The sequence below is a fragment of the Leopardus geoffroyi genome, chromosome D1 (assembly GCF_018350155.1).
Source record: "Leopardus geoffroyi isolate Oge1 chromosome D1, O.geoffroyi_Oge1_pat1.0, whole genome shotgun sequence".
In the NCBI taxonomy this organism is placed as follows: Eukaryota; Metazoa; Chordata; class Mammalia; order Carnivora; family Felidae; genus Leopardus; species Leopardus geoffroyi.
The window spans coordinates 18,786,410-18,813,379 of NC_059329.1; the positions used below are offsets into that span (position 1 = coordinate 18,786,410).

A 26,970-nucleotide genomic window follows, 5' to 3' on the forward strand; every position below is an offset into this window, starting at 1 on the left:
CCCGCACGGTGGCTGGACCGGGTCTAGGGCCAGTCTCCTGAGCACCCGCCGCCCCTCCTTGTCCCACAGAATCTGCATGAGTGGGTGGGTTTATGGGAGAAGATGAAGTGACAAGACGGAGCAGGGGCAGCACAGGCTGTGGGCTGGGATAGCCCTGGAGCCATTACTTAATCGTCTTTGTGAACGTGGGCGAGTTTCTTCCTTTCTCTGAGGCTGTTTCTCACCTGTGGACGGGGAATAATCCTTACATCATAGGTGGTTGCGAAAAGCAAATGATTTTTTTGGTTGTTGTTCTTAACGTGTACATCTGCACTTGTATAACATTTCCAGACCCACAGAGCCAAGAGATTGCTTCATCAGGAGGCTGCCCCCCACCTTCAGGGCGGCCCCAGGTGCCTAGCTCCTGGCCAGGGAGGAGCTGGGGTGCTCCCCACGCATACCTTTTGACCCAGTGCGGTGTCTCTTTAGTCAGCCCCTGGGTGGTTGGTGGGGGAGCGGCAGTGAGGGCGGCATTCACGCACTCTCTCTCCCCTTTTGCCGGCAGCCATCTACCACACCTGCGAAGCCTCCAACTTCCAGTGTCACAACGGGCACTGTATCCCCCAGCGGTGGGCGTGTGATGGCGACATGGATTGCCAGGACGGTTCTGATGAGGATCCCGTGAAGTGCGGTAAATGCAAACGCTCCAGCCTTCCCCTGGAGCTTCCCCGGTGTCTGCTGGTCGGGAAAAGAGGCCACAGATGGGCCGGGGAGTTCCGCTCTCCCGTTCTGCTGTGCCCACTCTGACAACCAAAGAAGCCCGCCCAGGTTCCGTATGGCATCGCGCAGGACGTAAAGGGGTGTGTGATACGGTCTTCATTGTCAGGCAAGCCGTTTGGCCTCGTTGCTTTTCCATCGCAACTTTGAAGCAAAGCAATGGAAACCAATGAACGCACCCAGAGTGCTAACTGCAGTCACCAAGGACGGAAATTGCCAGGGTTCTGCCAGAACTTAGCCAACGGTTTCTCTATAAATAGCGTACTTTGTGACTGAGAGTTCTCTGTTATGGTCCTTTGGTAAAATGGACCCTTCCCCGAAGGTAGAACATTTTCAGCATAAGTGATTTAGAAGAGAATTCCGAGGTCATCAGTTGCCTTCACAAAATAGCTATGACACGAACACAATGTATGAAATCCTCTTTTATACCAAATATCTTTAAGGTTCTCTCTCCTTATCCTTTCTCTATAATGTCTGTCAGAAACCAATCCCCCGTGTCTCTCCTCTGCTCTCAATATTCTGCTCACAGAATACTTCAACATTTCTTGGCCACCAAATGTGTGTTTTCCGCACTAAGCAATTCTTCAATACCAGCTGGGTGTCCCACAGTTAATTCATTCCTTACTTTGTCTTCCTTGGGATAGTGTGAGACCTTACAAGGGAAGGGTTTGGTCCCCAATGCCGTCCCCCCCGACTTCAGATGCCAGTCACAAGCCTCAAATTGCCACCTGAACTTCTGACCGACCGGCTATAAATCCACATTCCCACGTCCCCTCCCTTGGGTTCATCGATTTGCTAGAATGTCTCACAGAATTCAGGGAAGCACATTTCCTACTTGATTGAAAAAGGATAGAATGAATGTCCTGATGGAAGGTACGTGTAGGGCAAGGTATAGGAAAGGGATGCGGAACTTCCGTGCCCTGTCCAGACCTGTCACTTCTCCAGCCTCTCTGTGCTCAGCAACGTGGAAGCTCTCTGAGCCCCATACGTGTGGATGTTTATGGAGGCTTTACGGCATAGGCATGACTGATCATTAGCTGTCTCCAGCCCTCGGCCCTTCCTGGAGGATGGGGAGTGGGGTTCAAAGTTGTAAGCCTCTGGTCATGGCATGGTTTTTCTGGTGATCAGCCCCTATCCTAAAGCTACACAGGAGTCTACCCAGAGTTGCCCCATTAGAACAAAGGACACTCCTGTCACCTAGGAAATGATACGGGTTTAAGAGCTCTGTGCCACTAACCAGGGGCAGAGACCAATATATCTATATATTTCCTGTTATTTTACATCAGATGTTCCGGATCTTCATGGGATGGTAGTCATTGCACGTCACATACTCTGTTCCTCTCACGTCACCATATTAAACAAAGATGTTTGCCTCTATCTGTATTTTTCTGTAGTTAGCATTTTCATGGCAGATGCATATTCACTTTGTATTTCTCTGACGTGGTTTACTTGGTTGCTTCCTGGTCGGGCATTAGCGTGTTTTTAATTTTACACTGTTCTACGTAGTGAAATTATTCACTTCTTTGGAAACGAAGGTTTAGTTTTTCTTGAAGGTACTCGTTATGATATGTTTTCTCAGTATGGAATTGCTGGGTCAAGGGTTCTGATGTGTTTTCATGATTCTCATTAAGTGTCGCCATATTGCATTTCCGAGTGATTATGCCAGAGGCATCTCTATCGGTAACATAGTGTATGTTTCCCCAAGTCTCCCTTGATCTTACATTTTATCTCTTTAGTTGTTTTCACTAATGTAATAATGAATGGGAGTTTGTCTCATGTAATTTTAATTCTATACTTTTATAGAAAGCTTTTATAGTTAGTGGCATTAAATATTTCCCTGACTCATGGTACTCACTTACTGTTTCTGTTTGATGTCCTTAGAATAATTTCCTAGGCATGATGGCTTTTTAGGGGATGAAAACACATTTTCTTGCCTTACACATGCCCCTCCCGGAGCCATTCTCCTAAGAGTTGGGTTTGCAGTGGCCCGTGACTCACGTGCTAGAACTTACATTTAAGCCTAATGGCCAGCAGCAGCTCTGTGTTCATGAGAAAGGGTTACCTCATACTAAGAATTCTCTGCTAAGTGTAAAACCTAAGATTCTTAACATTTCTAGGATGGACTTTGTCCAAAGGGCTTTGGCTTAGAATTCCTGAAGAATTAAGATGGTGATTTATGAGAGCTTTAAAAGACCAGGGTTTATAATCAGGATTCAGCTCCTCCTTTTCTTTTTTTTTCATTCACCGAAGCTTTTCTTGAAAACATATACTCCGTTTTTTGAGTAGGTAACAGGTTCAAAATGGAAAAAAGGATCACGAGGTGTGGGGGTAAACATTTCTCTCCCCATCTGCCGGACTCTCACCCTGTCCGTGTAGGAAACTTTGGTTGGAGACCCTTGTAGGATGTTTTTGTGCGTATGTAGTGTGTACACATACATTTACACACGTTTAAATGTAGTGTGTATTCTTGTACTGTTTTACACGAATCGTATGCTATGTGTGTTGTGTCTCACCTTGGTTTTTTTTTTTTCACACAACCGTGTATCTAGGACACATTTTTACAGAGTACTAAGTACTTCTTCGGTCCCTTTGTAACAATCTGGTGCTCCAGTTGTACGTACAACAAGGTCTTACAGAGTCCCCTGTTGAGGGGCGCGTACGTGGTCCTCAGGGTATTGCAAAGAGTGTTCGGCGAATAGCCTTATACCTACCCGATTTTCCACTTGTGTGGGCAGATGGCGTTTTTCCAACGGCATCGCCGGCTCAAGGCGCATGTACACTTGCAATCGGGACAGCCGCTGCCCATCTCCCACCCTCCTGAGGGGTGGTACAGACCCGTCCCCTTCTCCCCGCCGCCACGATGGGTGTGCATGCCTGCCTGTTCCCTCTCCGTCATTTCCCTCCGTTGTCGGATTGCATTTCAGAGAAGAAGTGTAACGGCTTCCGCTGCCCGAACGGCACCTGCATCCCCTCCAGCAAGCATTGTGACGGTCTGCGGGACTGCTCGGACGGCTCCGACGAGCAGCACTGCGGTGAGTCCCCTCCCGGCAGCGGCGGGGCGATCGTGGAAGAGGTTGTAGCTCGGCGAACCTTGTCGCTTCTTCGCAGTGTGTTTGGGGATTGGCCCATTGTTTGGAACCGAATGCTTGCTTCTCCTACTCCCCTGTTGCTGACTGTCGCTCGGGTACCATTTTTGGCCGGGGGACCCTCTTACCCTCCGTTTCCTTTCTACTCGTAGAGGTTGTCTCGGGTCACTGGTGCTCCTGCCTGAGTATGCTTTGCCTGGGTCCATCCCTCCCAACCCTAGATTTCTGATGTAATTCTGGAGCATGGCCTGAGCGTGGGGATTTTTTTTTTTAACGTTTATTTATTTTTGAGAGAGAGAGAGAGAGAGAGAGAGAACGAGTAGGGAAGGGGCAGAGAGAGAGGGAGACGCAGAAGCGGGCTCCAGGCTCTGAGCTGTCAGCACAGAGCCCGACGCAGGGCTCGAAGTCACGAACCGCGAGATCGTGACCCGAGCCGAAGTGGGACGCTTAACCGACTGAGCCACCAGGGCGCCCCATAAGCATCAGGACCTTTAAAAAGTGCCCCGGGTGTTTGTGATGGGCAGTCTAGGTTCAGAACTGATGTAATAGTGGAGGAGTGGCAGTCGGGCCTTGGGGGTGGAAAGCCAGCCCGTACGTGGCCTGTCCTATTAACTGAAGTTTTCTGTAAACACAGACACTCCTGCTGCTTCCATGCAACTGTAGCAGAGTGGAGTGGTTGTGGTAGAGACTGTATGACTCTCAGAACCTTGAGAGCTTGCCCCCTGGTTGTGCCGCTCCCCGTTCTCCAGGAAAACAGAACCAGTAGGACGTGTGTGTCACATACAGAGAGACTTCTTTTCAGGAATCAGCTCATGCAGTTTTGAAGGCTGGTGAGTTCCGAAATCTGCAGGGTAGGCTGGCAGGCTGGAGACCCAGGGACAGGCTGATGCTGCAGTTCAAGTCCAAAGGCCATCTCCTTGCTGTGTCCTCAATGGCATTTTGTCTGCACCTGCATCCCTGGTGTCTCTTCCTAGGAGGCCACCGCCCACACTGGGCCAGGGCCCCACCCACATGAATTCCTTTAACCTTAATGACCTCTTTAAAGGCAATTAAAAGGGGTTCTGTCTCCAAATACAGTGACACCGGGGATTAGGGCTTTAACATACTCATCGCTGGGGGTATAATTCCATCCATAACACTGGTCCTTTACAGAAAAAGTAGTAGAGAGTCCATATTCTTTTTTTTTTTTTTTTTTTAACATTTATTTATTTTGGTAAGAGAGAGAACAAAGCCAGGGAGGGGCAGAGAGAGAGAGAGAGAGACAGGAGACACAGAATCCGAAGCAGGCTCCAGACTCTGAGCTGTCAGCACAGAGCCCGCTGTGGGGCTCGAACTCACCAACCGTGAGATCATGACCTGAGCCGAAGTCGGACGTTCAAACGACTGGGCTACCCAGGCGCCCCGAGAGTCCGTGTTCTGTGTGGTGATGAAGATCTCAAGCATTGACGTCGGAGAGGCCTGGGTGTCCATTTTGGCTCCACTCTCATTAACCGTGTGCTCTTGGCAAAACGTTGAATGCTGCCGTCCCCTCTGGTCTTGTTTGGAAAACAGGACAGTAAAATCTCTCATAACATTGTCCTCAGAGTTTAATGTACTTCCGTGTCAGGTGCTCTCACCCAGGGCTTGGCACACAGGAAGTGCGCAATAAATGATGCCTCTTGTGACTGTTTCCCGAGTGCGCGCGCGTCCGGGAGCATCTGCTCAGGGCCGGGGAGGGCCCCACCAGTCCTGAATTGCTGACGCCTTCTCCCCTCCCCGGGCCCCTTCCAGAGCCCCTGTGCACGCGCTTCATGGACTTTGTCTGCAAGAACCGCCAGCAGTGCCTTTTCCACTCGATGGTGTGTGACGGGATCGTCCAGTGCCGCGACGGCTCAGACGAGGACGCGACGTTCGCGGGATGCTGTGAGTGGGCTGGATGGGGAGGTGCCCGAGCCACTGGAGACACTCTGGGGGGAGCGGGCCACTCAGGTTTACAGGTCTTGCTCGAGTGCCCAATCTTGCCCTTCCTGAAAAAGACTTACCTTTGTGGCTTCAGAACTGTTGCTTTTTGGTCGTTGGTATGCGTATAAGGGGGAGACGCCGAAGGTCCGAGGTCTTGGCCCAAGCGGGACCTTCTCCGACAGGCCTTTCCCACGCCCCATCGCTCTGTAGCGTCCTTATCTTGCTCCTGTGGCCTTCCCGGCACTAGTCAGCCCTTGGCACGCTGTGTATTTATTTGCCTGCCTGTCTCTCCCTGCCGGAATGTGGGCTTCACGAGAACAGGGCCTTTGGTTTATTCACTGCCGTAGCCCCATTTTCTTAAGTGTATTTCTTTTGAGAGAGACAGAGACAGTGCGAGTGGGCGGGGGGCGGGCAGAGAGAGAGAATCCCAAGCTCGACTTGGGGCTTGAACCCACAAACCGTGAGATCATGACCTGAGCCGAAACCAAGGGTCAGGTGCTCAACTGAGCCACCCAGGTGCCCCTGTAGCCCCCTTCTTAAAACAGGGCCCTGCCCGTGGTAGGTACTCCTTCTAGTCAGCTCTGGCCACCATCACAGAAGCCCACAGAGACTGGGTGGCTCAAAACCACAGAAAAGTGTTTTCTGACCATCCAGAGGCCACAAGTTTGAGGTCAGGATGTCAGGAGGGTTGGTTCTTCTGAGGCTCTCTTCCATGGCTTGCTGATGGCTGCCTTCTCCCTCACGTGGTCTCCTCACCGTGCCTACCCGTGTCTTGCTTTCCTTTTCTTATAAGGACACCAGTCTTAGTAGATTAGGGTCCACCCTAATGACGTCACTGTAACTTCATCACTTCTTTTTTTTTTTTTTTAAATAATTTATTTTTGAGAGAGAGAGAGAGAGAGAGAGAGCAAGCACGAGTGGGAAGAGGGACAGAGAGAGAGCGAGTGAGAATCCCAAGCAGATTCTACACTGTCAGTGCAGAGCCTGACGTGGAGCTCAAACTCACCAACCATGAGATCATAACCTGACCTGAGCTGAAATCAAGAGTCGGACACTTAACTGACCGAGCTACCCAGGTGTCCCTAATGTGACTTATTTATTTGAGAGAGAGGGAGAGAGAGAAAACAGAGTGGGAGTGGGGGGAGGGGCAGAGAGAGAGGGAGACACAGTATTGAAGCAGGCTCCAGGCTCTGAACTGTCAGCACAGAGCCCGACGCGGGGCTCGAACTCACGAACCGCGAGATCATGACCTGAGCCGAAGTCGGACGCCCCACCGACTGAGCCACCCAGGCGCCCCTCACTTCGTCACCTCTTCAAAGACCCCGTTTCCAAGTACAGTCACCGTCTGAGCAGGCGGGGTGGGGGGCGAGGCCATCGGTTGGCTTTTGCTGTCAAGGCGCCCGGTGGCTGGTCTGTCTCTTGGAGGAGGACGCTTGCCCTTCCCTCTTGTTTCCAAGTGGGGGCACTCCTTCGAACTCGTCGGTGTGGCAGTAACCTGGAACCTTCTTCCCTGCCTAGCCCAAGACCCTGAGTTCCACAAGGTGTGCGATGAGTTCAGTTTCCAGTGCCAAAACGGAGTGTGCGTCAGCTTGATTTGGAAATGCGACGGCATGGACGATTGCGGCGACTACTCTGACGAAGCCAACTGCGGTAAGATCTCGGGCCTCCAGCCTCCTGTCCCTAGCCTCCGGGTCATGGCGACTCCTGTGGTCAAGGAGGGCCACGCTCCGCACACTCCCACGCAGGCTCTGCCTCCTCCGTCCTCAGCACTCGTTCCTGCCAGCTGGCGAGCGAGTCTCCATGTAAGGAATCGAGTCTTGAGGTGGCAGCCTGCCCCCCCAGGAAGTGTCGGAGGCCGGGTCGGGGTGGGGTGGGGGGAGAATGTTTATGCCCATTCCTTCTCTCTCCCCAGCTGGGAAGCTCACATTATGTCTAAGGAATAGGGTAGAGGAATTATGGTAAATATTTCAGAGCGCGCTTCTCTCTCCCCAGGAAAAGTTAGAGATTTCACAGTTTTGGGTTTTGTTTTTTTTTTCCTTAAATTTAAATTCCAGGTAGTTAACATACAGGCTAGTCTTGGCTTCAGGAGTAGAACCCAGTGATTCATCTCTTACACGTGACACCCAGTGCTCATCCCAACAAGTGTCTTCCTTAATGCCCCCGACCCATTTAGCCCATCCGCCCACCCACAATCCCTCCAGCGACCCTCGGTTTTGTTCTCTGCGTGTAAGAGTCTCTTATGGTTTGCCTCCCTCTCTGTCTTTATCTTATTTTTCCTTCCGTTCCCCTACGTTCATCTGTCGTGTGTCTTAAGTTCCACGTATAAGTGAACAGATTCTGCAACTTAATAGAGTCTTTGTCCTTGTTGGGGCATCGTTACTAGTTAGGTCATCCCTTTGGTAAAGTGTCAAAAAGCCGGGCGTTATTTGTAAGATACTGAAGCCTAGTTCAGAGAAGCACGAGTTGGGATCCGGGAAGACGGGCTTCTGTTTGCGGATATGTATCTTTTTGGCTGCCCGCCCGCCGTATCTGGTAGGGTTGTGCAGGCTGCCCTGGGACCTGGGTATCTGTTTGGCCTTTATGTCCACACCTGGTGCCGGGCTAGTGACTGACTGTGGTTCCTCTCCCCCAGAAAATCCCACAGAAGCCCCAAACTGCTCCCGCTACTTCGAGTTCCAGTGTGAGAATGGCCACTGCATCCCCAACAGGTGGAAGTGTGACAGGGAGAACGACTGTGAGGACTGGTCTGATGAGAAGGACTGTGGAGGTAAGGGTCCTGAGGCAGCCCCATGCCCAGGAGTCACCAGCACACTGCCTTCCACCTTTCTGCACAGAATGTCGTTCTGTCTCCTCACTGTCAGGCCGGTTCAGTGATCCGGGGTGGGGGTTGGGTAATAACTCTCTGAGTTCTTTTCTGTCCTCTCCCACTTTGAAAACCAGTGTGGCTGGTTTCTCCGGTTTCTAGGTATTTTGCAGGCCCCGGAAAGCGCTCTGCAGCCTGGCTGCTGCAGGTGTGGTCTTGGGACCAGCGGCCTCCACATCTGCTTGGGGCTTGTTAGAGATGCAGTGTCTGACCCCACCCCAGGCTGCCTTTGAGTCAGAATCTGCATTTTAACAAGGCCTGCGGGTGACGAGTGTGCCTCACGACATCTGAGAAGCACTGGTGTGGAATGCAAGCAAGCTCGTTACCTTCCCTTCTGGCGTTCTCGTCCGAACTGGGTCTCAGGGGGGTGCTGTAGTTGACTTTTCACCAGAACAGCGTTCAGCCTCCGTGGGATGAGCTCTCTCACCCTCCCTGTGCGTTCCGAGTCACCTGCCCTCCGTCAGCCTGCAAAGGCACTGAGCCCCTATTGAGTAACAGCAAACTCGTTCGAATATTAGCCCAAAGCAAGCGCAATAGGATAGGTGCATCTGCCTCAACAAAGGGAAAAGATCGCCTTCCGTTCTGATGCCCCAGTATAAATGTGCGGTTGGAGGTCACGGCTTCCTGTAACACTCTGGGTTTTCTCGCTTGCTTGTGTTTTGCTCAGATTCACACGTTCTTCCCTCCCCGACGCCCGGGCCCTCCACGTGTCTGCCCAATTACTACCGCTGCAGCAGTGGGGCGTGCGTGATGGACAGCTGGGTATGTGATGGGTACCGAGATTGTGCAGATGGCTCAGACGAGGAAGCCTGCCCCTCGCCTGGTGAGTGCCGGCCCTGCCCTCTCCTGGGGCACCTGCTTCTGTGGAGCAGGGCCTCAGGGGTACGCCCTGGGCGCGGCGTCGCCGGGCTCGGTTTCCCCTGCCTCCTGGGGCCCTGTGCTCGGTGGCCAGGCTGCTGCTCACCTCCAGAGCAGGGAGACCCGTGGAACTTGTGACTGGAGTGTCTCATCTCCTATAACCACCTTTTGATCTTCCTGCACGAAGAGGCCAGCCACCTTGCTTCCCACCCTGGCTGTGGTCGGGCCACCTTTGCTTCCTTCTACACAGGAAATTAGAATGGGAATTATAGGGAAAATATTTGTGTGGGTTAACAACACTCTCCGGGGGAGAGTCCGACTTTCCTGCCCACTAGCTGGAGGCCCTCCTACTAAAGGAGGGTAAGCACTGCCATCTAGTGGCCCAACGCAGAGAGGCCTCTGAAGGTGTGGGCAGTAAACCATGTTGCTGGAGGCCGGGGTAAACCCTGACACCCCCTGTCTAGTGCATGCCCTTAACTGCAGGGAGGACAGAGGTAAGGGTGCTGTGTTCTTTCCTCAACCGGATTCTGTTGCAAATTCAGTTTATAATGAGAAAATAGACAGTTGTCCGCCATGCTTCGCAAATCCTTTTCCTAGCAAACTTCTAGGTCAACACTGATTTTCCTCCTTTAAGACTCATCCATCCCATTGCTTCACTGTTTAACATCATCATTTCCTCTTGTCCCGAAGATAGATCCCAACCCTTGAGTCTTATTTTCTTTTTTCCTTTTTTTTCTTTTTTTTTTCTTTTTCAATATATGAAATTTATTGTCCTTGAGTCTTATTTTCAAGGCCCTTCCTTGCCTGCCATTGCTTCGCACCTCTGCCAAGCTGGGTTCCTCCTTCTCATCCTCTCTAGAAAGACCTGCTTCTTCTCTGCTGATATTGTTTCAGCAGGGTTTCTGCCTCACCAGAGACCTCTGTCCTCCTTGACCTTGTCCTCCTCCTACTCCCCCCCACCCCCCATGAAACCCACCATCCATCATGGCAAAGGGAGGCATGGATTTTGCAGCTAAAAGAGACCTTGATAAGCCCTCCATATTTATCAAAGAAAGTATGGAACAAAGACCACCTGTAAGGGAATCACTTGGGGTGTTTTTTTTTAAATATATTTTTCAATTTTTTTAAATGTTTATTGAATTTTAAGAGATATATAGAGAGAGACAGAGCATGGGCAGGGGAGAGACAGAGAGAGAGGGAGACACAGAACCGGAAGCAGGTTCCAGGCTCTGAGCTGTCAGCACAGAGCCCAACGCGGGGCTTGAACTCACGAGGTGTGAGAGCATGACCTGAGCTGAAGTCAGACGCCCAACCTACCGAGCCACCCAGGCGCCCTGCACTTGGGGTGTGTGTAAAAAATACAGAAGTAGGATTTCTGTGTGTGGAGCTCAGGAGCTCCCCATGTGACCTGTAGGTTCACTAAAGTTTGAGATTCTTGGAACAAGTACGCCATCATTTTCCGTCACAAGGCCACCACCATGGGGCTTTCACCGAGTCCTGTAATCGATATAGTTGATATTGATCTCTTTTCCAGTCTCACGTTTACCCATTGTCCTTTTGATCCCTCACTGTGATCTGTCATGTGCTGCTTCCTGGTCGTTTCACGTGTGGGAATCTTTCCTCTCCAAGCGATTCTGTGGACCTTGTATTTTTGGGGATCGTGCTGCATACCGCTTGGAATCCCCACTTTGCCTATTACAGTAATAGGCAAATAGTTAGTGTCCCAAAAACGTTTCTCAAAACAAATTGTAAAAAAAAAAAAAAAAAAAAAAGAGGTATTTTTTACATCTCTGTCCTTGGCCCCCAAGACCCAGCTATCTGGTTAGTGAGTGTCTCGATTCTCCTTCTCTCACAATTGTCTTTTGGTTATCGGAACTGTGAGCAGGGTATTAACAGACTCTAGCAAATTCTGCTTAATCCCGTGAGCAGATTCCTATTTGGATTTTCCATTCAACTTCTGTGATTTCTCTTGCATGTACGTCATCAGGGCAAATTTAATTCAGGTTGTCTCCAGCTCTCAGATCTGGTTTCTTTTTTTTTTTTTTTTTAATTTTTTTTCAACGTTTATTTATTTTTGGGACAGAGAGATACAGAGCATGAACGGGGGAGGGGCAGAGAGAGAGGGAGACACAGAATCGGAAACAGGCTCCAGGCTCTGAGCCATCAGCCCAGAGCCCGACGCGGGGCTCGAACTCACGGACCGCGAGATCGTGACCTGGCTGAAGTCGGACGCTTAACCGACTGCGCCACCCAGGCGCCCCTCAGATCTGGTTTCTTTATTGTGGGTCTCCTAACCGGTCTCGGGATCTTGTGTCTCTCCTGTTTTCGGTTTACCTTCCGAGAGGCCGTATATTGATGCATGATCTTGTCCTCCCCAGTTTGGAACTTTCTAGTGGCCCCCTCACTGTCCAGGCAGTAGTGCTGTGATGTGCCTTGGCCTGGCTTTCTAGCCTCATATTTTACTGCTTTTCCTCATGCACCCTGTTTTCGCAGAGCGGTTCTGGGGGTAGGAGAGGCCCCTTTGAAAACCCAGTTAAAACCATGGAATGAGCCCAATATCCCAGAGTTAGTACCTGGTTTTTGTTGTTGTGTTTGTTAGCTCAGGTTATCATGTGATGTTTGCTAACGCTCTCTCTCTCTGAGGGTAACTCGCCCCAAGGTCACCGTATCAGTGATTTCTCAGCCCCAGAGTTTCTCTGGGCGTTTTCCCTTCTAATGGCCTAGATCTCCCTCTCTGGGCCCAGGTGTCTCCAGGCCCCCTGAGTGCCCCTCCCCTGGGCCTTCACTGTCCTCCTTGGGATTCTGTTTGCCTTTCTCCTGGTTTACATTCACTGCTTCCTGGGTTTCATGTTTTGCTTTTCTCGGTTTACTCCCTTGTGTTGTTGGAGTACATCCTCTGGTAGTTTTGCCAGATGCATGTGGTGGCACAGTGGCCGAGGACACAGAGAGGATAGCCTTTAACGTGTATGTCCCCTGAGTTTGCTGCTTGGATTTGTTGTGCCTGTTGCTGTCGATGCCTGGGCCACAGGTGCCTTGTGGGACATGTTTTCTCCATCCTAAGGACTTGTTTTGCTTCTCTCATGTTGGAGCTTCTATTTTCTGTATCCTAGATTTCTCCCCTCCCCTCCCTTTCCCGTTCAATCCCACTTTTTGGTAGAGCACATTTTCCAGAACGTTCTCAAGAAAGGGAACGTGGGAGGTATCATTGAGGTCTTGCTTATCTAACAGTGTTTTTCTTCTGTCTTCAGATGTGGTTGACGATTGTTGGTCCGGGTTTGGAATTTTATGTTGTCGGTAATTCTCCTTAAGAATTTGGCTCCCCTGCCGTTGAACCGCTCTTGGGAAATTCGGAGTCATTTTGATTTTGATCTTTTACATGTTGCATGTTTGTTTGTTTGTTTGTTTGTTCGTTTTTTAACTCTCTGGAAGCTTGTAAGGTATTCCCTTTGGCTCCAGTGTTTTGAAACCTCACAACGATGTGCTTTGATGCAGCTTCCTTTCCATCCAGAGTGGTGGATGGACGCTGATAGGCTCCTTTATTCTTCAAATTTATGTATTTGAGTTTGGAGAGTTTTCCTTGAAATATTCCATTAATGGTATTTTCTTTTCTGTTTTCTCTTCCGGGAACTCGTGTCATTCATGCATTAGATCTACTGACGTGGTCCTCTTTTCTGTTTTTTTAAATTTCTTTATCTCTCTCTCTCTCTCTCTTTTTCTGTTTTCTGGAAGACTCACCCTATCTTTCAGCTCTACTACTGAGTTTTCCATGTCAGTTACCATGGTTTTTAATTTTAAGAGATTTAAAATTTCTAGTACTGTTCCTTTTTCGTGGCATCTTGTGTTTTCTCATGCAGAAATCTATATTCTTTCATTCTGAGCGTATTAAGGATATTTATTTTTTGAAGTTTTCTTCTTACAAAATCTCTGTTTCCTCCAGATTTTCTGTATTAGGAGGGAAGAGGGTCCGCACTGGTTTTTGTCTTTCATGTCAAAGGTTTTGCCCACATAATCCTGGGGTGTTTGCTTGTGTTTAAGGCTGGGGACGAAAACACTGCTAAGAGATTCCCCACAGCTTTGAGTTTCATGCTTGGGCTGTTTGTTGGGGAACTCCTGATCCCCAACAAGAGTTGGGGTTACTTGAGGGTTTGTCCCCGAGGCTGGTCAGTTGCCCTAGAGAAGAGTTTTTACAGTAATCTACTGCCTAGAGAATAAAGGTGTCACTGCCACGGTTTATGAGGAAGGGGACCAGGGTCCTCGCCTTCAGCAATCTGTGAGTTTAACCCCTTTCTTCAGTACAGCATTCTTGCTCTTAGCTAGGCCTAACCAGCCCTTTTTACCCTGCACATTACAATCCTCCAGTCTTCTGTGGGAGTGACGTACGGGGTGATTGTCTCATGGGGTTAGTAGGAGCAGGTGACTTGGGAATCTTTAGTCTGTCCCCTTATTGTCTTTCTCCCTCTTCTCTCCCAGTTCAGGTATGCCTCATCTGGTCTCTTGGGTCACTTACCACTCTCTGTCTACATCCACCTTCCAAAGTTAGATGCCCACGTCTGGTCGATCTGCCTTCCATAGCCAGAGCTCACCTTTGTCTCCAGGCCCCCATCGTAATTCCCAAAGCACTGTCATTTCCTAAATTTCCTAACACGTTGAGTTGGTTGCTCTTGCCGACCGGGTCCCTCAGTACTGAAAAGTGAATTTAAAAAAAAAAAAAAAAACCAACCTCTTCTTCCAGCAAATGTCACTGCTGCCTCTACTCCCACTCAGCGTGGGCGCTGTGACCGATTTGAATTCGAGTGCCGCCAGCCAAAGAAGTGTATCCCCAACTGGAAACGCTGTGATGGTCACCAGGATTGCCAGGACGGCCAGGACGAGGCCAACTGCCGTGAGTAGTCTCAGAGGGAGGCACTAAATAGGGAATAGTGTAAAATGCAGGTGGGCCTTTGGGACATGAAAAGAACAGGGCAGATTAATCCCACACTCCCCCAAATGATAGCAGGAACGTTTTGGCCCAAATGAAACAGCCACACGGTAAGATGAACACTGAAAATAATCAACAGAGAAGTGCAATAGGACCTTCCTCCTGGGTGAGATTAACTCATTGATTGGTATTCTTTTTTTTTTTTCTTTTTAAGTTTATTTATTTATTTTGAGAGAAAGAGAGGGCTGACGCAAGTCAGGGAGGGGGGTGGAAGGGTAGAGAGAAAGGGAGAGAGAGAATTTCGAGCAGGCTCTGCGCTGGCAGCACAGAGCCCAGCACAGGGCTCAATCCCATGAGTGGTGAGCTCATGACCTGAGCCAAAATCAAGAGTTGGACACTCAACCAACTGAGCCACCCAGGCATCCCCTCGGTATTCTTTAAATAAGTTTATTTAACCTGTTCCAAATTGGCCTTATTCATAAGGATGTTGCCTAGTTAAGAGCCTTAAAATAAAAATGTGCTTCATCTCCAATTTTCCTCAATCCATTAATCCGAGAACCCTATCAAAAAAGGAAAGGAGGAGTGCCTGGGTGGCTCAGTCAGTTAAGCATCTGAGATGGTTGGTTTCAGCTCAGGTCATGATCTCATGGTTCGTGGGTGGGAGCCCTCCATCAAGGCTCTGGGCTGGTGGTACAGGACCTGCTTGAGATTCTCTCTTTCCGTCTGTCTCTGCCCCTCCTCTGCTCATGCTCTCTCTCTCTCTCTCTCAAAATAAGCTTAAAAAAAAAAAAAAAACAAAGGAAATGAGATTAGTATGGCATGATTCTTCTCAGAAAAGCTGGCCCCTGAAGGCCACTGCATTCTGTTCTAAGTGCTTGTTAATCATTTGTTGAGTTATCAGTTTAGGAATCTTCACAGATTAATAGCAACTAGATTCTCAGTTTCTAAAACCTACATTTTGCCACTTTAAAAATGTTGAGACATGTTTAATAAGCTGTTGTTTGATTACATTTTTCCACGTGGGATAATCCTGTGTTGGGGATCTTGGCAGTCTCTTAAAACAATGCCTTTCACAGGGTTTCTCCTTGACCGTTCTATATGAAATGACCCCTGCCCAGCGTTCTGTTATTATTCTTCTCTTTATGTTTCTTTGTAGTTGTTAATCACTATCTAAAATACCAGAGTTGTTTGCTGTTTCTCTTAATAGAAAGTAAGCTCTTTGACGTTAGGTCCTTTGTTTTACACATCACCATAGTCTTAGCATCTTGAACGGTGCCTGATTCTTGGTAGCCCTCCATGAATATTCACTGGATGGGTAGATGGTTGGGTAGAGGGATCAATGGAGGGGTAGATGGGTGGATGGGTGGGTGTGTAGGTGGATAGATGGGTGTCTAGATGGGCGAGTGGGTGGGTGGATGGATGGATGATGAGTAGATGGATGGTGAGTGGGTAGGTGGACGGATAGATGGAAGGATGAATTCCATCTTGAGTTTCTTACCCTAGTGGGTCTCAGACATTTTCTAAATGCTCTAATGCAGTTTTATTTGTAACCAAGTCCCTCTTGCAACTTCCCCAAAGCAAACCAGTTTCTACTCAGCATATAACAGAGCTCTATAATACAGTGGTTTTCCAGGAGAAGGGGGATTATAGTTGGTAAAAACCTCACATTTCCTTTCTTTCATTGCGAATTACTCTAGTAGAGAGCTCTTTTAAAAGCGTAGCTAATTGCAGTCTATACTTCCACACTAGAGACATGCCATCTTTTTTTTTTTTTTTTTTTTTTTTTAATTTTTTTTTTTCAACGTTTATTTATTTTTGGGACAGAGAGAGACAGAGCATGAACGGGGGAGGGGCAGAGAGAGAGGGAGACACAGAATCGGAAACAGGCTCCAGGCTCTGAGCCATCAGCCCAGAGCCTGACGCGGGGCTCGAACTCACGGACCGCGAGATCATGACCTGGCTGAAGTCGGACACTTAACCGACTGCGCCACCCAGGCGCCCCAAGACATGCCATCTTTAATTTGCCAGTTGAGGATGGTTGTTACGACATTCTACCCCGCCTCAACCCCTGGATCTCTTCATCTCTAGCAACATCTCTGTCGATCCCTTATCCATTCCTGTTGCCATCCTGGTTCTCTCGTGAGAACCTTATCCGTTCTTTCTACCTGCGTCTCAAGGTGTGGTTGTCAGAGGTCGATGCGGTGTTTCAGGTAGAAAACGGGATTACTTGTCCTTGTTCTGGAACAGAAGTATTCAACCCTGGCCAATTCTGGTGAATCGCTGTGGAGCTTGTAAATGACTGCATGCACTCTAGATCACTTGACTTCAAAGCTTTTGCTCTTCCCGAAGGCAGGGTCCAGCGGTTACCGTCAAAGAGGCATTCCGGTGCCATTGTGGGGGGTTACTACTCCTCATCCCGGAGGCGTATTTTTTTATTAATTTTTTTTTAATGTTCATTTATTTTTGAGAGAGACAGAAAAAGAGAGAGGGAGCGAGCAGGGGAGGGATGGAGAGAGAGACAGAATCTGAAGCAGCCTCCCGGCTCGTAGCTGTCAGCACAGAGCCCGACGCGGGGCTCAAACCCACACACTGTGAGATCATGACCTGAGCCGAAGTCGGATGCTTGACCGACTGAGCCACCCAGGTGCCCCCAGAGGCATATTTTGAATCAGAAGCTGATTAGTTTGGAGAATGCAGATCCCTTTTCCTAAACACGACAAACCGTTACCACAACGTAGCCCTCCCCTGTGTTGCAGCCACACACAGCACCTTGACCTGTATGAGCATGGAGTTCAAGTGTGAGGACGGCGAGGCCTGCATCGTGCTCTCCGAGCGCTGTGACGGCTTCCTGGACTGCTCAGACGAGAGTGACGAGAGGGCCTGCAGCGGTGAGTGCCACCCCTTGGGCCCTGGGCTCAGCCTCAGCTCTCCCCTCCCCCACTCCAGCAGGAACCCTTGGGCGCCTCCTCAGTCTGAAGAGGAAACCGCTTTTTGCCCGGTTTTGGAGCACCCGTGCAAGTGAGGCTTGTCCTGCCTCTGTGGTAGTTTGAACTCCTCCCCGTGAGGGAAACACTGGTCTCGGATTTGTTTTCTGTGGGCGTCCCACCTCGTGTGGGTGCACCATGCTCCCAGAGCCTCAGGCTTTGTGGTGGGGTGAGCTCAGTCCTTCTGTGTAGAACGTGTCTAGAAATCGTCCTCGTCCTTTTGGGCTGCCGTAACAGAACACCACAGACCGAATGGCTTATAAGCAACAGAAACTTCCTCCTCATAGCTCTGGAGGCGGGAAGCCCAAGATCAGAGCACCCGCGGATTCCATGTCTGGTGAGGGCTCATTTCCTGGATCATAGATGGCCGCCTTCTCTGTGCCCTCTCACAGGGAAAGGGGTGAGGGAGCTCTCTGGGGTCGCTTTTATGAGGATACTAATCTCATTCACGAGGACTCTATCCTTATGGCCTGAATACCTCCCCAAAGCCCCATTTCTTAATACCATTATGTTGGGGATTGAGTTTCAGCATATGAATTTTGGCGGGGGGGACACAAACATTCAGTCTACTGTAGCGGCAATGGATCGTGCTATGACATTGTCCCTGGACCTACAGTATTTTCTGTTGACAAACAGCTTACCCCAGTGCAGACAAGGAGGCGAAATATAATGAAAATTTCATGACCGGATATTTAGGAGACCCCGAGAGAGGTTGTGTAGGAAGGTTTGAACTCTTTTTCTGGAAGGTCTTGAGATGATGACAGTGGCTTGACAATGTGGATCATGATAGGTCTGCCTAGAAATCAAAGGACCTCTTGGGTCCTTTGGAATCCAAGGATACCAACTTTCCATCCCTTTTTTCTCCATCTCTCTAGATGAACTAACTGTATACAAAGTACAGAATCTCCAGTGGACAGCTGACTTCTCTGGGAATGTAACTTTGACCTGGATACGGCCCAAGAAGATGCCCTCCGCTTCTTGCGTCTACAACGTCTACTACAGGTGGGTCCCGTCTTTGCCTCGGGAGAAGAAAACCGTGTCCTTACCGCCACTGGATGTTCTGTAAACCCTTGTGGCGAGCACGGCGTGGCTCCCCGCTCGCTGAGGCAGGCATCCCAGCAACCCCAGGCTGCTTTGACGTGACGGTATCTTTATTCTTTTGGCCAGGGTGGTTGGAGAGGGCATGTGGAAGACTGTGGAGACCCACAGCAATAAAACAAGCATGATATTGAAAGTCTTGAAGCCAGATACCACGTATCAGGTTAAAGTCCAAGTGCAGTGCCTGAGCAAGGTGCACAACACCAACGACTTGGTGACCCTGAGGACGCCGGAAGGATGTGAGTGTCACAGTTAATTTTTATGGAGCGCACAAGCCCTTAGGTGGGGTTTTCAGAGTTTCTCAAGGACGCTTGGCGACGTGGGAACATAATTACACGTGCCTCATACATGCAGAAGATTTGTGGTGAACGTTTATGGTCCCACCCGAGTGGTTGACCATGTATGTATTCTCCTTATCACGTCACGTAATGTTTTTCTACCCTAAGAAGTTAGTTTCGGATTGTGCCCACCGTTGCCTCCTTTGCCTTTCTTATCTTGTTCCCGTCCCTACCTTCCGTCTCCAGGTATTTCCCGGGGCTCGGGATTGTGAGATCATTGTGAAACCATGAGGCACGCCAAGGCTATTGAGGCTAAGTGGTAAAGAAATTTGCCGAAACTCACGTGTCCTAGAGGGTTCCCTGCTTCTTCCCCTCTCACGGTGGCTGACACTGGGTGACTGTGCGTGTATTCCAGTGATCCTCTTTCCCAAGGTTTTGTGAGCGTCTCATTTGCCAGTGCCCGTGCTGACATTTAGATTACGGTTGGAGACATCGCTGTGAACTCAACGCTGGTCTTCATGTCCGTGCAGGTGCCGACATGTGAAATAGATTCAGATAGGCGTATCTAGGCGGGTTGGTATACACACGTATATTTGCACGCTTTGTCAGCTGAGAAGGCCCAGACGGAGAGAGGACTCCACAGTAGCAGTGAGCGCACCTGTCAGTAAGACCCGGGCTTCTGTGCCATTCTTCAAAAAAGGAAGACCTTCAAGGAGGGCTCCTTGAAGAATCCGTTGATTCCAGCACTAGGGCGGGGCAGCTAGGAGATGAGCCTACAGAAAGCAAGGAAGTGCGTGTGTGGGTTACGACTTTGTTAAATTAGCGTTTGTTCAGTAGAGCCCCTGGGGTGCCGGACGGTCCACGGAAGACCACAAAGGAAAATCGAAACAGAGAGGTTTATCATTCGCAGGTTCCCCAGGAAGAGCCACAGCACACCCGAGGGGCCACATGGGCAGGGGAAGGCAGGGTGCAGGCAGAGAGAGTGGCGGGTCCTGGGCACATGCCCTTTTTAGGGCTCCCGGGTGCAGTACATTGGGGTTCCTGTGCTGAGGCCGCATTGGTCCATTCAAGCCAAAAACGGGGTAAAGCTCTGTGGAGCACACCAGGGGAAGGTCCAGGGAGGCAAGGGAGACCGTTGATCACACGTTGAGCAGTTGTGTCAGGAGCTCAGATTTGCTTGTGGCTCTGCAGGCTGCTTTCTGGGGCACACGCTTGCGTGAGGGGCTGATGTCAGTGGCAGACGTCTGCAGGCTGCTTGGCCAAACAAAACGGAGGCTCAGGCAGCAGTGTGGTACTGCTGAGGAGGACCTTGGCGAAGTTCTTGGCGCCCCGGAGCGATCTTTGAAATACCCCATTCGTTGATTTTCTTTCCACAGATAATTAGCTGGGCACCTAGTATGGCTCAGGTGTCAGGTTAGATACGGGAGCTTCGGGTGAATGAGACACAGTCCTGCCCTTGGAGGGCTTGCCAGCCACCGATTGTTGATGAATGCTCACCGCGTCGGTTTGCTAGGGCTGCCATAACAGAGTGATGTGGACCAGGTGGCTTACACGACAGAAATTTATTTTCTCACAGTTCTAGAGGCTGGGAGTCCAAGATCAAGGTACTGGCAGGGATTTTCCTTCTGAGGCCTCTGTCCCTCTGGTTTGTGGATAGTATCTTCCGCCTGTGTGTGGGTGTGTAAGGGGGGATGGGAGGGCCCATAATCTTCAACATTTGTGGCTTATCCACGTGGATAAGTACGCTGCAGTCAGAATGAAGTTTGCCCAGAAGGTATCGTAGCTGGTTTTCCTGTATGGTGGCGTCTCACCCAGCTCTTGAAGGCAGTCACAAGAGAGAAGATCCAGAAATGTCTCGGCCGTGCCCGTGTGATTAAAGGAAAGTAGTTAAAGAGCCTGCTTTGAAGGTGATCCCATTCATTCGGGTGCAGAAGTTCTGCGCCGTTAGAAAGTCTTACTCCTCTGTGGTCATGCCCGTGGTACGAGGGTTGTACGAGAAGTCGAGGCAGCAGGTGCTGTGCTTGGCGGTTAGGATCTCAGCACTGAACGCCCAGTGCCTGCAGGTGATTCTGTCCTGCAGCCCTTGTGCGCCTCACACCTACATCACCACCAACGAAGCCGTGATCTCACGTGTGGACAGCACACCTCACATTCCAGAAGAGAGGATAGGTTTGTCGATGCCAAGGCCAAGCTCACGGCCTTTCCTGGTGGCTTCTTGCCAATGCTGGCTCTAGATTCTTTCTGGTCTTTGTGGTCAGTCTCAGGGAAGTTCCTCCCATTTACCCAACACGCAGATGGGCTTTAACCCTGCGTTGACTCTCTTCTAGTGCCAGACGCCCCTCGCAATCTCCAGCTGTCGCTCCACAGGGAAGAGGAAGGCGTGATTGTGGCCCACTGGATTCCTCCCGCCCACACGCATGGCCTCATTCGAGAGTACATTGTAAGCATCTTCACGTGCGACTGTGTGAACAGGAGATTCTGGGTCTGCCAGCACAGCGGGGTGTTCTGTGTGACGAGCACTTGATTTGGGGTAGCCTGGTAAATAGCGGTCCACCTGTTAGAGGATTTTACATATCACCTCCCTCTCTCCTCCTGCCTCCTCGTCAGGTATCAGGATGTCCCAGACCATTGGGTACCCTGCTGATAATTGTTTCTTCTCGCTTCAGGTGGAATACAGCAGGAATGCTTCCAGGATGTGGGCATCCCAGAGGGCTACCAGTAACGTCACAGAAATAAAGAATTTACTGGTTAACACTCCGTACACCGTCCGAGTGAGTGTTGCACCCGTTTCGGCCATCCGGGCAGCCTTAGAGCATGCCTTTATGAACGACTTACGAATAGTCTGCTAAAAACCCAGCCCCTTGCTCGGGGGGGGGGGGGGGGGGAGGCATCATTTTTTTCAGTCTCTTAAATCAGTGCCACAGAGAACTTGAAATCAGACTTCCCTCAGATAACCAAGAATTTATGGTAAATGCAGCTTTACCTGCTTTTCACCCCGGTTTTCTGCTCGCGTTTCAGCTCCCATACGTCTACGCTTACCACCTTTCTGCTGATCCTTGGCTGCGGGGTGGTACAGAGCTATGGTCACTGGCATTTACAAGCCAATACCGTAGGGATCTTAAGCAATATGTTATTAATACCTTTAGCAGAAAAGAGAGAGATTTTGTGCAGAACATGTTTGTTGGGACCCTTAAGGGCGCACACCGACTCCATGACCCTGATCGTTTCCCCATTACCCTTTTTCATTTGTGTGTCTGAACGGCCCCACGCCTCCACGCGCACACGCACCCCCCCACCCCTGCCCTTGACGTCCATCAGTCCACACGAATGCCGTCATGTCTGCACTGTCACAACCCCCTTTGCCCAGCTTCCTCTTATTAGCCCCTTGTTTCAGATGCTGGGGCCTCTGAGTGTCCCGGATCCCTCTGTGTAGAACGTTTGCCACCCTCATTGCCAGGGTCTCAGCCCCGTAGCCCACTGGGGACCCTCGCTGTATGGTGTACCGCCTTTATCTTCTACTAATTCACGCTCTGATTTGAAAAGGTGGCTGCGGTGACTAGCCGTGGAGTAGGAAACTGGAGCGATTCTAAATCCATTACCACCGTCAAAGGCAAAGGTAAATGATTCCAGCGTTCGCAGATTTAGAGGAGAGAGAAACCCTTCGGAAATAACTTACAGTATGACTGGGAAATGGAGAAGCGTAGATGAGAAATCTTCACGCACCCTCCTTCTGCCCAACATGCACACATTTCCAGGTGTTTCCATTCTGCCTTAGCTACAAAGTTTCTTCGGGTGCCTGTTGAATGTCCTCCTGCCCTGAGCCGAGCATCTCTAAGGATGCAGACGTACAAGACGGATTTCGAAGGCCGTCGCGCCCAGCTCTTATACTCATGCACAATATCCAAAATCAAAGGACTCCTTCCTTCTCGCCAAGGGTACAGAGGATTTTGTCCGTGTCCATTTATGGTGTTTGTAAGATCCCCAGGCTGACCCTTGTGTCTTCCCCAGCGGCGCTGACAAACCGTGTGTAGGTGGTAGTTCCTAGCACCAGAGTCGACCCTAGTGATAGCTGACTGCCCGCCAAGAGCTGGGTACTCGGGAGCACCTGCTGCTCGGCATATATCAGCCCATGTCACGGATGTAAGAACAGATAAGGAAGTAGAAAGAAGCAAAGTCACCTCCCACGCAGTCAGTAAATCGCAGAGAGCTGGGAGCAGACCCTGATCCTCCTGGCTCCAAAGCCTGTACCTTTAGCCGCTGGGCTGCTCTGCTCCCCTTGGGCCGAGACGCGTGCTGCCGCTGCCCTGTCCCGCTTGCACGTGTCCTCGCGAGGAGGGCAGGGGGGCCCGGCTTGGTTGCCTCCGCCCTGGTGTCACTGGTGTTGAGGGCGAGCCAATGAAATAATTGAGGAAGGAATGAATTAAAGCGATTAAAATGAAGGCTTCTGGCATACTTGGGGGAGGCGGATTACAGCCTCATGTTCCTCGGCGGTTTCCTGATCTTAGCCTTGGCACTCGCGGCTTTCGTTTTCTGGACAGAAGCGTCCTATGGGACACGACTGGGGGGCTTTAACCTGAGCCTGCGCCAGTGAGAAACAGGCTGTGGTTTATGGAGAGTCACTATCTGGTTGCCTTTAAAATTGGGGCTCATTGAGATCAGGGCAAGAGGAAGGCAAACTTAGTGAAGCCAGCCATTCTGTAGCAGGGTGCTCTTGGGTAATTAGAACAAAATGGACTGAGTTCACACTCCCCTAGGGTTTTTGCTGTGTTGTCATTTCTCTCTACAAAACCCATCAAAGCATGCTGGCCATACGTATCGAAAAGAAGGGACCCTGGAAGGTCAGCAATAAAACATGTGCCTTGAATTCTCTCAACGCAAATCACACCTGCTTTGGAAAGTGTCTTAAACTTCTTTTGTGTGATTTTGTTGGTGAGCCTCAGCTCATAACAGGTTTTGGTTCAGGCACGTGCAGGAGGTCACGGTGTGCTGAATCAGAAAGTATGTGTTGCGTTCTGTCTGTGATCCTGTGTCCTCGTGACGTAACACACAGGACAGTCAAGTATGCAAGTTGTCATTTAAATACTGTCTTCTGATAATAGTTATCCCACTAAGCCCTTTGGATTATGGCTGGCAGAGCACCATCCGCCATCTTGTGGACAGGCCTTCTGAACGTCAAGCACCATGCTCATCACTTGCACCGAGAGGGGTCTTTTCCCTCTGCCACTTTCTTTTCACACACACCCCTCCCTGCCCCCGGTTCTCAGCTTGGGCTCTGGCCTTTTTGAGAATGCCAGTGACTTACTAGTTCCTTCCTCTGTCCGAGGTGGGACTTTACTGGACACGGAAAGAAAAGGCACATTGGTTGAGTTAACATTAGTATGAAGGGAAGTAAGTTGCCTCCGGTTACACAGTCGTTAAGTGTCTAAAACGGGAACTTGAACTCGGGTTTGCCAGACTCCAGAGGCCACGTGGTTTCCGTCTTGCCACACGTGCATTTACAACTTCTGCCTTACGATCTGGCCTGCTCTCAACTTTTGAAGAGGGCGTGAGGCCGCTGAGACCTCCTCAGTGCCAATAAAGGTGGCGCTTTCTGTGATCCCCGCACGTTTCAGAACCAGGCCGCCGCTGGGCTGTTTGGGGGCATTTACACAGTGGAACTTTTCTGCTCCACCTGATTGCCAGGAGAGCGGGCCGAACCGAGAGGGTTCCGTGTTCGCCGGGCAACTGTGGACCCAACCTCAGCTGCAGGACGACAGCGGTGAAAGAGACGAGTGAAAGCAGCCCAAGAAATGCCCTTTCTTCCCCAACTAAAAAGATCGCTTTGTCTGTCGAGTTGAAAACTGTTCGGCCCTGCCTTCCTCACTTTTCGTCACGTGCTTTCTCTTTCTGAATTCCTTTTTGTTTTCAGTGATCCCACCACCAGATATCCGCATTGACAGCTACAGTGAGAATTCTCTAAGCTTCACCCTGACCATGGATAGTGACGTCAAGGTAACGTTGGAATTTCCAAACAGCGGCGGGTGGGGCTCTCCTTTGTACGGCGCTGGTGCCGCATGGGCCAAATGAGATGAAGAAAAGCGAGTGATTTGATCCAGTAAACCCAAAATACCACAGCCAGGTCGGTTCCTTCCCCCGACGAAGAGCAACGTGAGTCTTTGCACGTAATTGTTCTGCCTCAGCCCGGTGCCTTTTTTTCCTTTTTTTTTTTTTAAACCGTATAATTAAATGGTTCACAGCTACAATGCAAATAAAGAGTTGGTGTTAACAGAATATGTATGCCCTGTAATTTTCAGCTTTATTGGATTTCCTGGTGCTAAGCACTAATGCAGAGATTCCCACAGGGGAAGAGAGAGTCGGATGCCTTAGAAACATGCCCCCTTGTAGCCACCACGCCCCCTCCCCTTCCAGCGCCCCCGTCCGCTCTGCGAGGCCTGTCTGCAAAGCTGGCTCCACCCGGGTTCTCTGCCTGCCTGTGGTTTTCCAAGCTGAGGTCCACCTTCCGTAGCGTTCTTGTCTGTTTTGCCTCGTTTCCCTCCCTGTCTGTGGAACGGTGGTGGGACAAACAGCCTTCAGAGCCCCTTGTGCCGTGTACGGGACTACAGTTTGGGGGCACATGCCCTTGGCTTCAGAGACCGTTGGTGTAAGAAATGGCCTTTATATAAACCCTGTCTGTATGACAGTTTTTGGTCTTGCACGCGTTTTTTGGCTGGTGTCCCATATTTAAAGGTCTTTAGATCAAATTCCTTTATGAGCTCAGGACTTCGAAAAGGTAGGCTTTCCTGATACATGGATAGGTTTGCTCCCGTTAGACAAGAAGAGCTCAAAGGGAGCCCCTTTTGTAGCGACCTCTTGGCCTTGACTGCAAGGATCGCCTGAGCTGAGATTTATCCTTAATTACCATAACGTAATTATCTTTAAAGTTTTTCCTCTTTCTGCCTTTGTGAACTGGCTCTTGTCCTTTTAGTCTGCATCAGTGTTTTTGATTTCATCAAGCCCATATTTTATATTCTACATAGTCTACTGTTTTTATTTTTTTTTTTCAATTTTTTTTTTTAAATGTTTATTCATTTTTGAGAGAGAGAGAGAGAGAGACAGAGCTCGAGCCAGGGAGAGGCAGAGAGAGAGGGAGACACAGAATCTGCAGCAGGCTCCAGGCTCCGTCAGCACAGAGCCCGACGCGGGGCTCGAACCCACGGACCGCGAGATCATGACCTGAGCCGAAGTCGGACGCTTAACCGACTGAGCCACCCAGGCGCCCCTTTAAATTTTTTTTTTTTAACGTTTATTCATTTTTGAGAGAGACCGAGCATGAGTAGGGGGAGGGGCAGAGAGAGAGGGAGACACAGAATCCGAAGCAGGCTCCAGGCTCCCAGCTGTCAGCACAGAGCCCAACGCGGGGCTGGAAGTCACAAACTGTGAGATCATGACCTGAGCCAAAGTTGGACATTCTACCGACCGAGCCACCCAGGCACCCACACCCCTCCTTTTTTTTAATGTTTGTCTAATTTTGAGAGAGAGAGAGACACACACACACACACACACACACACACACACACACACACACACACAGAGGGTGTGAGCAGGGCAGGAGCAGAGAGAACGGGAGACACAGAATCCCATGCAAGCTCCAGGCTCTGAGCTGTCAGCACAGAGCCCGACGTGGGGCTCAAACTCACGAACCACAGGATCGTGACCTGAGTCGAAGTCTTATGCTTAACCGACTGCGACACCCAGGCGCCCCTGGTTTTAGAACTAGGTGCCAGGTAACTAAATATTCAGTGATCGCACACTTGGAACCAGCCTAAAGATCAAAAGAAACAACCTGTCTGCTGTAAGAAAGGAGATGCCGAAAGCAACCATCGTCAAGGGGTGCCTTTTGCGTTTGCTGTGCTCCCTTGACTGTGTACTGTTCCTGTAACCTGTTTCTTCATTCTCGGCAGGTGAATGGCTATGTGGTGAACCTCTTCTGGGCATTTGACACCCACAAACAAGAGAAGATAACTTTGAACTTCCGGGGGAGCATCTTGTCGCACAAAGGTAACACCTTGGAGCTAGTTGGCAGGGAGGAGAAAGGAGATCGATACTTCCTGGTGGCAGAGTTTGTGTGGGGGCCGCCTGGAAAGGGAGGCTCTCCCCTGCCTGCTGTTCTGGGTGGGCAGAGCGAAGAGACTGTAAATGACCCCTGCTT

At 50.2% G+C, this 26,970-nt stretch overlaps 1 protein-coding gene across 4 annotated transcripts in view; it reads left to right on the forward strand.

The window, feature by feature from the left end:
• Positions 1-26,970, forward strand: part of SORL1 (sortilin related receptor 1) — a 173,081-nt gene that overhangs the window by 125,582 nt on the left and 20,529 nt on the right. For 3 of the 4 annotated variants that reach the window (XM_045483202.1, XM_045483203.1, XM_045483204.1), the window contains exons 26-40: positions 545-670; positions 3,681-3,788; positions 5,613-5,744; positions 7,302-7,433; positions 8,416-8,550; positions 9,314-9,469; positions 14,237-14,386; positions 17,179-17,310; positions 18,282-18,408; positions 18,574-18,743; positions 21,110-21,222; positions 21,449-21,553; positions 22,326-22,398; positions 24,691-24,773; positions 26,723-26,819. In XM_045483202.1, coding sequence (XP_045339158.1) covers positions 545-670; positions 3,681-3,788; positions 5,613-5,744; positions 7,302-7,433; positions 8,416-8,550; positions 9,314-9,469; positions 14,237-14,386; positions 17,179-17,310; positions 18,282-18,408; positions 18,574-18,743; positions 21,110-21,222; positions 21,449-21,553; positions 22,326-22,398; positions 24,691-24,773; positions 26,723-26,819 — 1,839 coding nt within the window. The remainder of the gene's footprint in view (positions 1-544; positions 671-3,680; positions 3,789-5,612; positions 5,745-7,301; positions 7,434-8,415; positions 8,551-9,313; positions 9,470-14,236; positions 14,387-17,178; positions 17,311-18,281; positions 18,409-18,573; positions 18,744-21,109; positions 21,223-21,448; positions 21,554-22,325; positions 22,399-24,690; positions 24,774-26,722; positions 26,820-26,970) is intronic. The other variant, XM_045483206.1, reaches the window with a different exon arrangement.